Source organism: Carcharodon carcharias, chromosome 5 (genome assembly GCF_017639515.1).
Source record: "Carcharodon carcharias isolate sCarCar2 chromosome 5, sCarCar2.pri, whole genome shotgun sequence".
Lineage (NCBI taxonomy): Eukaryota > Metazoa > Chordata > Chondrichthyes > Lamniformes > Lamnidae > Carcharodon > Carcharodon carcharias.
Genome location: NC_054471.1, coordinates 150,534,624 through 150,548,755, shown reverse-complemented (window position 1 = coordinate 150,548,755; position 14,132 = coordinate 150,534,624). Strand labels below are relative to the sequence as shown.

The 14,132-nt window shown below is 44.0% G+C and overlaps 1 protein-coding gene across 9 annotated transcripts in view; it reads left to right on the top strand.

Moving 5' to 3' along the window:
• The window catches only part of usp45 (ubiquitin specific peptidase 45), a 203,442-nt gene that overhangs the window by 135,979 nt on the left and 53,331 nt on the right, over positions 1-14,132 (top strand). For all 9 annotated transcript variants that reach the window (XM_041187566.1, XM_041187570.1, XM_041187569.1 and 6 more), the window contains one exon: positions 12,617-12,704. In XM_041187566.1, coding sequence (XP_041043500.1) covers positions 12,617-12,704 — 88 coding nt within the window. The remainder of the gene's footprint in view (positions 1-12,616; positions 12,705-14,132) is intronic.

The window sequence follows — 14,132 nt, the reverse complement described above, 5'->3', positions numbered from 1 at the left end:
AAGCAAGGGGGGATAATTACTGCATGGCAGTGACCTGTGAAAGAGGACACATCACTCACAACATGGTTGTCTGATTGATGTTGCACTGCTGGATCCTCACTTGATAGAGCAGCGCCGACCTCACTGTCAGCGCAGGAACGGTCCGGGTCATCGCCGGCCAGCTGGCTGGTTCTATTTTAGAATTCTGTCAGAACTTTGATCTCCGGCATTGCTCCACCTGCCTGCAACCTTTCCCTCCTGTATTGTGCCAGTTTGTCCTGCATGGATTGAGATGGGGAGAGTGTACCAGGCCATGCCAGATGATAAGTATGCCTGGCCTTTGTGGGTGGTGAGTTGTCCCATGGACGGGCTGAGGAAAATGCAGGTGTGTGTGAAAGAGTGAATGGTGATGCTCCTTGCACTGGCAGTGAGTGAGGGCACTTGGATGTGTGATGGTTTGTGAGTGTGTGAGTTGGGAGTGATGAAAAGAGTGATTTACACTGGCGGAATGGAGGAGATCACTCATCCTTTTGCGGCACTGGGTGGCTGTCCTCCTCTCCAGGCCATTTGCCCTGACATCACTGCCACTACCTCGCAAGCCGGCTGGTGACTTTGCCCATCCTGCGGCCAGATCACATCCCGGTGGGCCTCCACGGCATCCATAAGTCGCTCGAGGGACCCGTTGTTGAAGCGGGGCAGCAGTCTTTTTTTTCTTTGCTGGCCATTACTCCCAGGCAGCGCTGGTGAGCTGGTGGCGATGAGCACTGTCCTGGAGGCTGATGTGATGCAACAGTGGGGTGATGGCATGCGGGAGAATGAGAGCCCGTCTGCTATGGAAACGGTGTGTTTCGTCGGAGTGAATAGATAATGAGGTAGGCTCGGGACAATATGGGGTGAAAACCCGCCATTTTCGTTGGCGGGTGGGACTCCATTTTACCCGCCTGCTACCTACGTATTGCGAATCTGGGAAAGTTTTGCCCGAGGTATCAACCTGGAGAAGCTACATACAGGACTACTTGCGTGCCAAACAGCATAAGCAGCAAGTGATAGAGAGAACTAAGAGGTTCCACAACCAATGGATCAGATCTAAGCTCTGCAGTTCTGCCACATCCAGTCATAAATGGTGCTGGACAATTAAACAACTCAGGGAAAAGGAGGAGGAGGTGGTTTCATAAATATCCCCATCCTCAATGATGAGGGAGCCCAGCATATTTGCAAAAGATAAGGCTAAAGCATTTGCAACAATCTTCAGCCAGAGGTTCTGAGTGATGGTCCATCTCGGCCTCCTCTGGAGGTCCCCAGAAACACAGATGCCAGTATTCAGCCAATTCTATTCACCCCACATGATATCAAGAAACAGCTGAAGGCATTGTATAATGCAAAGGCTATGGGCCCGGATAGTATTCCGGCAATAGTACTGAAGATATGTGCTCCAGAACATCCCTAGGTCCTAGCCAAACTCTTCCTGTGCAGCTACAACACTGGCATCTACCCGGCTAGATGGAAAATTGCCTAGGCATACCCTGCACACAAAAAGCAGGACAAGTTGAAACCGGCCAATTACCACCCCATCTGTTTACTCTCAACCATCAGTAAAGTGATGGAAGGGGTCATCAGTAGCGCTTTCAAGCAGCATTTGCTTAGTAGTAACCTGCTCACTGAAGTTCAGCTCGGGTTCTGCCTGCGCCACTTAGTTCCTGACCTCATTACAGCCTAGGTTCAAACATGGGCATAAGTGCTGAACTCAATTGGTGAGGTGAGAGTGACTGTCCTTGACATCGAGGCTGCAATTGACCGAGTGTGGCATCAAGGAGCCTTAACAAAACTGGAGTCAGTGGGAAAGCTCTCCGCTAGTTGGAATCATACCTAGCACAAAAGATGATGTTTGTGGTTGTTGGAGGTCAATCATCTCCGTTCCAAGATATCACTGCAGGAGTTCCTCAGGCTAGTGTCCTAAGCCCAACTACCTTCAGCTGCTTCATCAATGACCTTCCTTCCATCATAAGTTCAGAAGTGGGAATGCTCCTGATGATTGCACAATGTTCAACACCATTTGTGACTCTTCAGATACTGAAGCAGTCCATGTCCAAATGCAGCAAGACCTCTACAATACCCAGGCTTGGGCTGACAAGTGGCAAGTAACATTCACGCCACACATATGCCAGGCAATGACCATCTCCAGCAAGTGAGAATCTAACCACCGCCCCTTGACATTCAATGGCATTACCATCGCTGAATCCCCCACTATCATCATCCTGGTGATTACCATTGACTTGGAACTGAACTGAACCATATCAATACTGTGGCTGCAAGAGCAGATCAGTGGCTCGGAACCCTGCAGTGAGTAGCTCACCTCCTAACTCCCAAAAGCCTGTTCATCATCTACAAGGCACCAATCTGGATTGCGAAGGAATACTCTCCACTTGCCTGGATGAGTGCAGATCCAAGAACATTCAAGAAGCTTGACACCATCCAGGACAAAGCAGCCCACTTGATTGGTACCCCATCCACAAACATTCACTCCCTTCACCACTGAAGCACAGTGGCAGCAGTATGTGACAGCTACAAGATGCTCTGTAGGAACACACCAAGCCTCCTTAGACAGCACCTTCTAAACCCATAACCAATAGCATCTAGAATGACAAGGGCAGCAGACAGATGGCAATACCACCACCTGGAAGTTCCCCTCCAAGCCTTACACCATCCTGACTTGGAAATATATTGACGTTCCTTCACTGTTGCTGAGCCAAAATCCTGGAACTCCCTCCCTAACAGCATTGTGGGTGCAGCTACACCACATGGACTGCAGTGGCTCAAGAATGCAGCTTACCACCGCCTTCGCAAGGGAATTGGGGATGGGCTATTAATGCTGGCATAGCCAGAGGCGCCCATATCCAATTAATGAATTTTTTAAAAACAATGTTTTTGTGGTGTGGTTTGCTCGTGCTGTTGGGGAGAGTTTAAACTCAGTTGGCAGGGTAATGGGAACTTGGATGTATTATTTAGAAAGAATAAACATGAAGGATTGGAAGAGATGATAGCAATAGCGTAGGAAATAGTAAAGTTTTAGGTGGGGTCTGAGAAACTGGTGTTAGGATCAAATGAGAAGGGGTGAACTGGCTCTCTTTGATTCAACCTCCTTGGTTGGTCTCAACAAAGGTTTATGTTTCTTTTTATGAGGATATGGCTTTTCCAAATCAGACTATTTAACTATTTAAGCTGTCAGCAGTAAGGAGCCATCAAACAGGGTTTTCTTGAGTCAAAGAAAGGATAAATATATTAACCCCTATACCTGAGAAAAATAATAAAAATGCGATGTCAAGTGTTCGGCATGCAATCATTAGGGTACAAACATGCGCATGTGTACACGCACACATATCAAAATAGGGAGTTAGATTCCAATAGAAAAACAGTAAACAAATATGTGGTTAAGTGTTCTTTGATTGTCATTGAAGCATAGATTTTAAAAGTTGCGGCCAATTTAGTTAGCTGGTTTCTTGGATGCGGTCAGGCTCAGAAGATGTCTCAATTATTGCGAGATCTTGATTCATTGGTAGGTTTCTTGTAGAGTTGGCTTCTCAACTGGGTGACACGCTTGTTCTGAAAGAGAGAGGGAACGAGTGAGCAGTCCTGAGCTTGTTTCCTCTTCTGAAGGTTTTCTGGACACCGCCAATGTCACTTGCAAACTCCCTCTACTGATTGGGAGCCTTACCTTGAAATACTTAACCCAATGTATAGTTCCAAAGGTGGGTCTGTCTGTGGCAGGCTTTGTTTCAATACCCAGTACTTTGCATTTTCAATGTCTCTTCCTTAGACAGTTTCGAGTTTCGATGGGTAACTGGATTACAGAAAATGTCTCTCTCTTTATATTCTCTTGGGGATGATTTACTGGTTTCTCACCTTCAACTTGGAATGTGCCCTTGCATTTTTAAGCTCCCATACAATTTCTTAGCCTTGGCCTGAACACAGGCTGCAGAGTTTTGGATGAGCTCAAGTTAACAGAAGGTAGAATGTGGGAGATCAACGAGGAATGGTCAAGCCTAACGAAGGCATGAATGAGGGATTTAGCAGCAGATGAGCTGAAACGGAAATAAAGTTGAGCGATGTTATAGAAGTGAAATAAGACGAATAAGGGGTCAGAAATCCATCTCGGGATCAAATTCGATACCAAAGTTGCGAACAGACAGGCGCAATCTCACACTGTTGGCAGTGGAGGAGACAGGCGAGAGAAGTTAAAGACAGTTTGCAGTAGAGAAAAGAAATTAGGTTTACCTTTGCATTCTGCTATTACCCTGGTGCAGCAAACAGTTTTGGGAGACGAGAACAGGACCCAATTGTATTTTAAGTGGTCCAGCCAGACCTGGAAATGGATGGCTCAACTAGCTGTCGGCCATATTCTTTCAAGTCTGCGTCTGTTGGTCTTAATGAAGCAGTGATAAGGTTATCAACCGGTGGAAAAGCCAGTTTTTAATATATTCTTTCATGGGATGTGGGCATCACTGGCAAGGCCAGCATTTGTTGCCATCCCCAATTGTCCTTGAACTGAGTGTTTTGCTAGGCCATTTTAGAGGGCATTTAAGAATCAATCACATTGTTGGGCTCTGAAGTCACATGCAGGCCTGGCGAGATAAGGATGACAGGTTTCCTTCCCTAAAGGGTGTTAGTGAACCACATAGGTTTTACAACAATTGGTGGTAGTTGTCACGGTCACCATTAATGACAATAGCTTTATATTCTAGATTTATTAATTGAATTTAGTTTCCATCAGCTGCTATGGTGGGATTTGAATCCATGTTCCCAGAACATTAGCCTGGGCCACTGGCATTACCACTACGTCACCAATATTAGGGACTCGGATATCAAAAGTGGAGGTGAGGGTACAGTTGAGTAAATCAGTAGCACCAGTGTTGTGATGAACAGAGGGCCAAAGGCTGGATAATTGTGACTTTGAAACTGTAGTCATAATAAATTGGTGGATAGTTTTTCAAGGGACATAAGGAGATAGGGTTAGGGCAAGGATGTGGGTGGTGAGTGATATAAGAAAGTGATCAGAGATGGCCTTATTTGTAGTAGATACAGTGGAACTAGCAAGACTACATGAGTTGGCAAGGGAATAGCTGTGAATATGGGTTGGAGAGTTTACATGAAGTGAGAGAGTTAGCAATGATGAGGATAGCGGATTCAGAGGAGAGAGAACATGAGTTGAGATGGAAGTTGAACTCACTAAGGATGATTGGTGCAGAGGCTGAGAAAGGAAAGCAGTGAAGGTATCTTGGTGATAAAATTTTTATAATACTTGGAAGTGTAAGAGTAAAGTATTACGGATTGATGTCCTGGAGGGCTCAAGGACAGAATCTATTTGGTTAAGCAATAATAGTGTACCATTGCACCACTGGGTGTATTCTACAGACCACCAACAAATGGAAAAATATAGGGGAGTAAATTTGCAGGGAAATTACAGTGAGGTGCAAGCACTGTAAAGTTGTGATAGTGGGAAATTTTAATTATCCTGATATAAAATGGGATAGCGATAACATGAAGGGTAGAGAGGGAGAAGAATTTCTGAAGTATGTTCAGGAGAATCTTCTTACCAATACATTTCCCACCTAATGAGTAAAGAGGCATTGCTGGACCTGGTTTTGTGGAATAAGGTGAATCAAGTGTTAGCCGGCAAACATTTAGGGAACAATAATCATGAGATTTAGATTAGCTATGGAAAAAGACAAAGAGCAATCTAGAATAAAAATACTTAATTGGAGGAGTGACAGTTTCAGTGTGGTGAGACCAGATCAATGTCAAATAAATTGGAATGAAAGACTGGTAGTCAAACCTGTAATGGAACAATGGCCTGTTTTTAAAGAGGAGATGGTTTGGGTGCAGTACAGGTATATTCCCATGAGGGGAAAGTTAGCGCAAAGCCAGAACTCCTTGGATGATGGAAGAGATAGAGAGTAAGGTAAAGCAAAAAGGGCGCATATGACAGAGGTCAGGTTGATAATGCAAATAATCAGATCCAGCAATGCCTCAATCCTAATCAGGTCAGAAATGTAACTGATCAAAAAATTGTCCCCCTCTGCTCTTTACACTAATGCCATCCCAGTTTGTATTAGAATAATTAAAGTTAAAGAACCAGGCTGAAAATGGAAAGTTGAGAGGGGCAGTGAAAAAGGAAATAAGAGAGGCAAAGGGACATTATGAGAAGAGACTGGCAGCTAACAGAAAAGGGAATCTAGAAGTCTCCTATAGACATGTAAAAAGGTAATAAGAGGAGGAATTTGGCTGATTAAGGTCCAAAAGGATGACAGTGGCAAGACTGAGGTATTGAATGAGCATATCACCAAAGTCATAGTGAAGGAGGAAATAATTGAGACACTGGATGGGTTAAAATTGATAAAGTGGAGGTATTAGAAAGGCTGGCTGTACTTAAAAGTTGATAAGCCACCTGGATCAGTTAGAATGCATCAGAAAATGCTGAGAGAAGAGCAGAAATTGAGGAGGTACTGGCCATAATCTTCTGATCCTCCTTAGATAAGGGAGATATAGAATCAGAGGACTGGAAAATTAAAAATATTAGCCATTTTTCATAAAAGAGTGCAAGGATAAACCAACAACTATAGCTTGTCAGGGTAACCTCATTGCTCGGAAAGCTGTTAGAAACTATAATATGGGATAAAATTAACATTGCTTGGACAAGGCTGGATTAGTTAAGGAAACCAGCACATTCGTTAAAGGCTAACTTGATTAAGTTTTTTGATGAGGTAACAAATGTGGTTTGTGAAGCTAATGCAGGTTATGTTCTGTATATTGACTACCAAAAGATGTTTGAAGAAGTCATATATGACAGATTTGTCAGACAATTTGAGGCCATGGACTAAGAGGAACAGTGGGTAGCATGGATACAAAGTTGGCTGAGGTTTTTTTTCATTCTTTCATGAGATGTGGGCATCGCTGACTAGGGCCGCATTTATTGTCCCATCCCTAATTGCCCTTGAGAAGCCTTATTGCTTTATTGTGTCGTTGCAGTCTATGTGTTGTAGGAACACCCATAGTGATGTTAGGAAGGGAGTTCCAGGATTTTAACCCAGCAACAGTGAAGGAAATGGTGATATAGTTTCAAGTCAGGATGGTGTGTGGCTTGAGAACTTGCAGGTGGCAGTGTTCTCATGCACCTGCTGTGCTTGTTCTTCTAAGTGGTGGAGGTCGTGGGTTTGGAAGGTGCTGTCTCAGGAGCCTAGGTGAATTGCTGCAGTGTGTCTTGTAGATGGTACACACTGCTGGCACTGTGCATTGGTGATGCAGGGCGTGAATGTTGAAGAATGTGGTGGATGGGGTGTCAATCAAGCAGGCTGCTTTGTCCTAGATGTTGTTGAGCTTATTGAGTGTCGTTGGATCTGCACTCATCCAGGCATCTTGTAGATGATGAGCAGACTTTGAGAGTCAAAAATGAGTTACCTTTTTAATTCGTTCATGGTGTGTGGGTGTTGCTGGCTAGGTCAGCATTTATTGCCCATCCTTAATTGCCCTTGAGAAGGTGGTGGTGGTGAGCTGCCTTCCTGAATCGCTGCAGTCCATGTGGTATAGGTCTATCCACAGTGCTGTTAGAGACAGTTCCAGGATTTTGACCCAGCAACAGTGAAGGAATGGCAATATATTTCCAAGTCAGAATGGTGAGTGGGCTTAGAGAGGAACTTCCAGGCAGTGGTGTTCTCATCTGCCTGCTCCCCTTGCCCTTTGAGATGGTAGTGATCTTTGATTTGGAAGGCGCTGTCTAAGGAGCCTTGGTGATTTCCTACAGTACATCTTGTAGATGGTACATACTGCTTCCACTGTGCGTTGGTGGTGGAAGGAGTGAAAGTTTGTGGGTGGGATGCCAATCAAGCGAGCTGCCTTGTCCCGGATGTGTCAATCTTCTTGAGTGTTATTGGAGCTGCACTCATCCAGGCAAGTGGGGAGTATTCCATCACACTCCTGACTTTTGCCTTGTAGATAATGGACAGGCTTTGGGGAGTCAGGAGGTGAGTTACTCTCTGCAGCATTCCCAGCCTGTGATCTGCTCTTGTAGCCACAGTATTTATATGGCTAGTCCAGTTCAGTTTCTGGTCAATGGTAACCCCCAGGATGTTAATAGTAGGGGATTCAGCGGTGGTAATGCCATTGAATGCCATAGGGTGATGGTTAGATTCTCTCTTGTTGGAGATGGTCATTGTCTGGCACATGAGGTGGGAATGTTACTTGCCACTTCTCAGCCAAGCCTGAATATTGGCCAGGTCTTGCTGCATATAGACATGGCCTGTTACAGTATCTGAGGAATTGTGAATGGTGCTGAACATTGTGCAATCACCCACAAGCATCCCCACTTCTGACCTTATGACGTAAGGATGAAACAGCTGAAGATCGTTGTGCCTAGGACACTACCCTGAGGTACTCCTGCAGTGATGTCCTGGGGCTGAGATGTTTGACCTCCAACAACCACAACCATCTCTCTTTGTGTCAGGTATGGCACCAATCAGGGGAGAGTTTTCTCCTGACTGCCATTAACTTCAGTTTTGCCAGGGCTCCCTGATGCCACACTCTGTCAAATGCTGCCTTGATATCACTCTCACCTCACCTTTTGAGTTCAGCTCTTTTGTCCAAGTTTGGCCCAAGGCTAGTTTTGAGGTTAAGGCTGAGTGGCTCTGGTGGAATCCAAACTGAACATCAGTGAGCAGGTTATTGCTGACTAACTGCAGCTTGATAGCACTGTTAATGACCCTTGCTGATGATCGAGAGTAGACTGATGACGTGGGTTGATTGACTGAGTTGATTTGTCCTGTTTTTAGTGGATAGGACATACCTGGGAAATTTTACACATTGCTGGGTAGATGCCAGTGTTCCAGCTATACTGGAAGAGTTTGGCTAGAGGCATGGCTATTTCTCAAGCATAATCTTCAGTACTATTACTGGAATGTTGTTAGGTCCCATCGACTTTGCAGTATCCAGTGCCTTCAGCCGTTTCTTGATATCACATAGAATGAATCAAATTGGCTGAAGACTGGCACCTATGATGCTGGGGACCTCAGGATGTGGCTGAGATGGATCATCCACCTGGCGCTTCTGGCTGAAGATGGTTGCAATGGCTTCAGTCTTATCTTTTGCACTAATGTGCTGGGCTCCACCACCATGCAGGAGAGGGATATTTTTGGAGTCTCTTCCTCCAGTGAGTTGTTTAATTGTCCACCACCATTCATGACTGGATATGGCAGGACTACAGAGCTTAGTTTTGATCCGTTTGTTATGGGATCACTTAGCCCTGTCTATCACATGCTGCTTCTACTGTTTGACACGCAAGTAGTCCTGTGTTGTAGCTTCACTAGATTGACACCTTATTTTCAGGTATGCCTGGTGCTGCTCCTGGCATGCCCTCCTTCGCTCCTCATTGAACCAGGGTTGATTCCCCAGTTTTATGGTCATGGTATAGTGGGGAATATGCCAGACCATGAGATTACAGGTTGTGGCCGTATGCAATTGTGTTGCTGTTGATGGCCCACAGCATCTCATGGGTGCCCAGTTTTGAGTTGCTAGATCTGTTTGAAATCTATTCCATCTAGCATTGTGGTAATGCTACACACCACAGTGGAGGTTATCCTCAACATGGAGGCAGCAGTTTGTTTCTACAGTGACTGTGCCGTGGTCACTCCTACCAGCGCTGTTATAGACAGATGCATCTGCCACTAAAATATGGTGTGGACGACTTCAAGTAGGCGTTTCCCTCTTATTGATTCTCTCACCACCTGCCACAGACCCATGGCTAGCAGCTATGTCCTTTTGGACTCAGCCAGTAGTTAGTCAATGGTTTTGTGGCTACCGAGCCACTCTTGGTAATGAATATTGAAGACCCCCACCCAGAGTATATGCCACCTTTTTCCAACTGGTGTTTAACACAGAGAAGCACTGATTCATCAGCTGAGGGAGCATGGCTGATGATAATCAGCAGGAGGTTTCCTTACCCATGTTTGACCTGACTCCCAGGGCAAATCTTCCCCGACTGTATTCCACTGTGCTGCCACCTTTGGTTGGTCCATCCTGCCCAGGACATCCAGGGATGGTGATGGTCATTCTCGTGGAATCATGCCTTACAGACAATGTCAGGCTGTTGCTTGACTGGTCTGTGGGACAACCCTCCCAATTCTGACACAGGTCCCAGATGTTAGTAAGGAGGGGCTTTGCAGGGTCACTATGTCATTATCGTTTCCAGTGGCTAGGTTGATCCGCCTTTTAGACTTCATAGCGATTCCTAAAGGGCATTAGTGAACCAGATAGGTTTTTGTGGCAATGGTTTTGTGGTCACCATTAGACTAGCCTTTTTTAATTCCAGGTTTATTAGTTGCATTTAACTGCTACTGTGTGGGATTTAAACTCGTGTCCCCAGAGCATAGCCTGGGCCTCTGGATTACTAGTCCAGTGACATTACCACTACACCACCACTTCTCCATGACTGGCAACAAACAGTAGTGAAATGGCTGTTTTCACTTTGGAGGAAGGTATACAGTGGGGTTCACCAGGCATCAGCATTAAGATCACTGCTTTTATTGATATATATCAATGACTTAGACTTAGGTGTATAGGACACAATTTCAAAATTTGCAGATGACCCTAAACTTGGAATTATTGTGAACAATGAGAAGGATAGTGATAGACTTCAAGAGGACACGGACAGGCTGGTGAAATGGGAAGACTTGGCAGCTGAAATTTAATGCCGAGAAGTGTGAAGTGAAGCATTTTGGTCAGAAGAATGAGGAAAGGCAATATAAAATAAAGGTTGTAATTTTAAAGATGGTGCAGCAACATAGGGACATGGGGGTATATGTGCATAAATCATTGAATGTGGCTAGACACATTCAGAAAGTGGTTATAAAGAATACAAGAAGAAGGAAGTCATGGTGAATCTTAATGAAACACGTGGCAAAAAAATGAACACGACATGAGGAAAAGCCTTTTTATGTAGCAAGTGGATGGGATATAGATTGCACTGCCTAAGAGCGTGGTAGAGCCAAATTCAATTGTGGTTTTTAAAAGTTAATTGAATAAGCATCTGAAGGGAGAAAATTTACAAGGCTTTGTGGAAGAAAGCCTCACTGAGTTGCTTTTACAGAAAGTCAACATGGATACAACAGGTCACATAGCCCCCTTTGCTGTCACCAGCCTATGACTCTATGTATAATAAATATGTCATAAGCATTGCAATATGCTTCAAGAATGCCTTCTCCAAAGTGGGAATTGGAGCAAAAATAAAAGAAAAAATATTGTTGCTATTTGAATGCCCACCGTGATTCCAAGGCTATAAGACTGCCTATTTTCCCCTCCATTACATCACCCAACTCTGCCCCTACATCAGCTCATCTGCTTTTGTTAACTCTGGACTTGACTATCCCAACGCACTCCTGGCCAGCCTCCCGTGTTTCTACCTTCCATAAACTTGAAGTCATCCAAAACTCTGCTGCTGTGTCCTAATTCTCCCCAAGCCGCGTTCACTCATTACCCCAGTGCTTACTGATTTATGTTGTCATTAAAGCAGTGCCTCAATTTTTATAACTTGTTTATAAACCCCTTCATGGACTCTCCCCTGCTTATCCCTGCATTTTCCTCAAGGCCCACAATCCTCTAATATTTATGCTTGAGCTGCCCTAATTTTAATTGCTCCACCATTAGTGGACATACCTTCACTCTGCCAAAGCCCTCAGCTATGAAATTCCCTCCCTAAAGCTCTCCACCTCCCTACCTTTTTTTGCTACGTTGAGATGCTCCTTAAAACCTTACTTGTAAACCAAGCTTTTGCTCCCCTGCCCTAATAGCTCCGAATGTGGTTCAGTGTCAAATTTTGCTTTGTAATATTCCTTTGAAGGTCCTTGTACATTTAAGGTGCTAAATTAATATAAATTATTGTTTGAATCTTCAAATCCTGACTGAGTTTCATGTGGCAATGAGCAACTCCTGTGTCCTGAGCTGCTACTGATTTGTAGAGGGCAATCCAGCCTTATAGCAAATTTTGAGCATTTAATTTTAATAAGTAATGTTAATTAAAGCAGTTGAAATCTTACTGTCTACTAAGTCTTTGCCTACTAAGGCGAAGCCTCCAAATTGTACTGGTTGGAAAGAAGCACCCAGGAATCAGGCAACTTTTGCAGCAGATATGAGACTAACTTCTGCTCACCTATTGCCTGAATTTTATCAGGCATTTCTCTGAATGTAGAGAAAGTTGACCAGCAACTATTTAATGTTTCACCACCAGTGGGCAGCTGTAAATTGAGATTGCTTCGTGGGTGCTGGAAAGCTGCCCAGGCTGTTGTGGATGGACATTATCCACCAATCTTTCAAGAAGACACTTAAATATTGCCTCATGCCCTTCCATGTGTTTAGTATCGATTTAAAACAAAATTGAAGATTTTTTTGATAGTTCTGTATTTTTCAGATTGTATAATTTTAAATACTGTTTGAAATCCTTTGGCACTGGACCAGAAATTATTACTCAGTAAGTCTTCAGATGTATGTGATGATTCAAAGGTGAAACAATGTAACAGCATAAGAGTTATGCTGTAGTACCATGAATATTACTATTCTGCTTGATTTGGTTGTTATACTTTACTTCTCTGCCCAACAGAGCTCCACGTTTCAGGGGGTTCCAGCAGCAGGACAGCCAAGAATTGCTTCACTATTTGTTGGATGCCATGCGGATTGAAGAAACTAAGGTAATTGCATTAAATTCTGCTATTACAGAACTCCTTTGCAAAATAGAAGAGCAAGGCAGTTAAAAACTCTGTCATTCATATTGTACTGATATTGTCATATTGTTATAACCAGGTGAGAAAGGATCGAAAGGTTCCCTCTCTTCCCTTCCCTTGTTTGACTGCAGCAGGTGTTTTTTGTTTGAAAATGATAAACTTGCCAATTCAGTGACTATTAAGCTGTTTATGCACTGTGATCATAAAATAATCAATTGGGCAGGTTGTCTTGAGTTTAACAAAGAAAGAGGTTAGCTTTATTACATCCAAACCAATCTAAGTAAAGTAAAGACCAGTCAGTTTAACTTCGCTGGTGGGAAAACTTCAAGAAATGATTATTTGGGATAGAATTAACAGTCACGTGGAAAAATGTGGATTGATTCGGAAGAGTAATCATGGATTTGTTAAAGGAAAATTGTGCCGAACTAACTTGCTGGAGTTTGTTGAAGAGATAACAGGGATGGTTGCTGAGGGCAAGGCCATTGACGTGGTGTATGTGGGCTTCCAAAAGGCATTCGATACAGTGCTACACAACAGACTTGTGAGGAAAGTTATAGGTCATGGAACAAAAGGGACAGTAGCAACGTGGATACAAAATTGGCTGCGGGATAGGAAACAGAGGATTAAGGTTAATGGGTATTTTTCAGGCTAGAATAAGATTTGTAGTGGAATTCTCTAGGGGTTCGGCACTGGGACCCTTGTTTTTCCTGATATATGTAAATAATCTAGATGTTGCAAACGAAGTAAACACGAGGTGAGAAAAACTTTTTTACACAGCGAATAGTTAGGGTTTGGAATGCACTGTTTGGAAGTGTGGCAGAGGCAGGTTCAAATGAGGCATTCAAGAGAGCATTTGATGATTATTTAAATAGAAACAATGTGCAGGGTTATGGGGAAAAAGCAGGAGATTGGCACTAAGTTAAAATGCTCAGAAAGCCGGTGCAGACATGAATGGCCTCCTACGCCGTAACAATTCTGTGATTCTGTGAACTGAGCCACAGCTGACATACTGCCCTGTTAGGTAGGGAGTTCCCTGTGACACTGAATATATTTCCAAGTCAAGCTGGTGTGCAACTTGGAGGAGAACTTGCATGTGTGGTGTTCCCATGTGCCTCATGCTCTTGTCTATCTAGGTGGTAGAGGCTGCAATTTTGGGACGTGTTGTTGAAGAAGCCATGGGTAGCTGCAGTGGATCTTGTAATATGCTGGTGTGGAGGGAGTGAATGTTTACAGTGGTAAATGGAGTGTGAATCAACCTACTGCTTTGTCCTGGATGGTGTTGAGCTTTTTGTGTTGTTGGAGTTGTACTCTTCCAAGCAAGTGAAGAGAATTCCATCATGCTCCTGACTTTTGCCTTACAGATGGTGGACAGGCTTTGTGGGGTCAAGTGAGTCA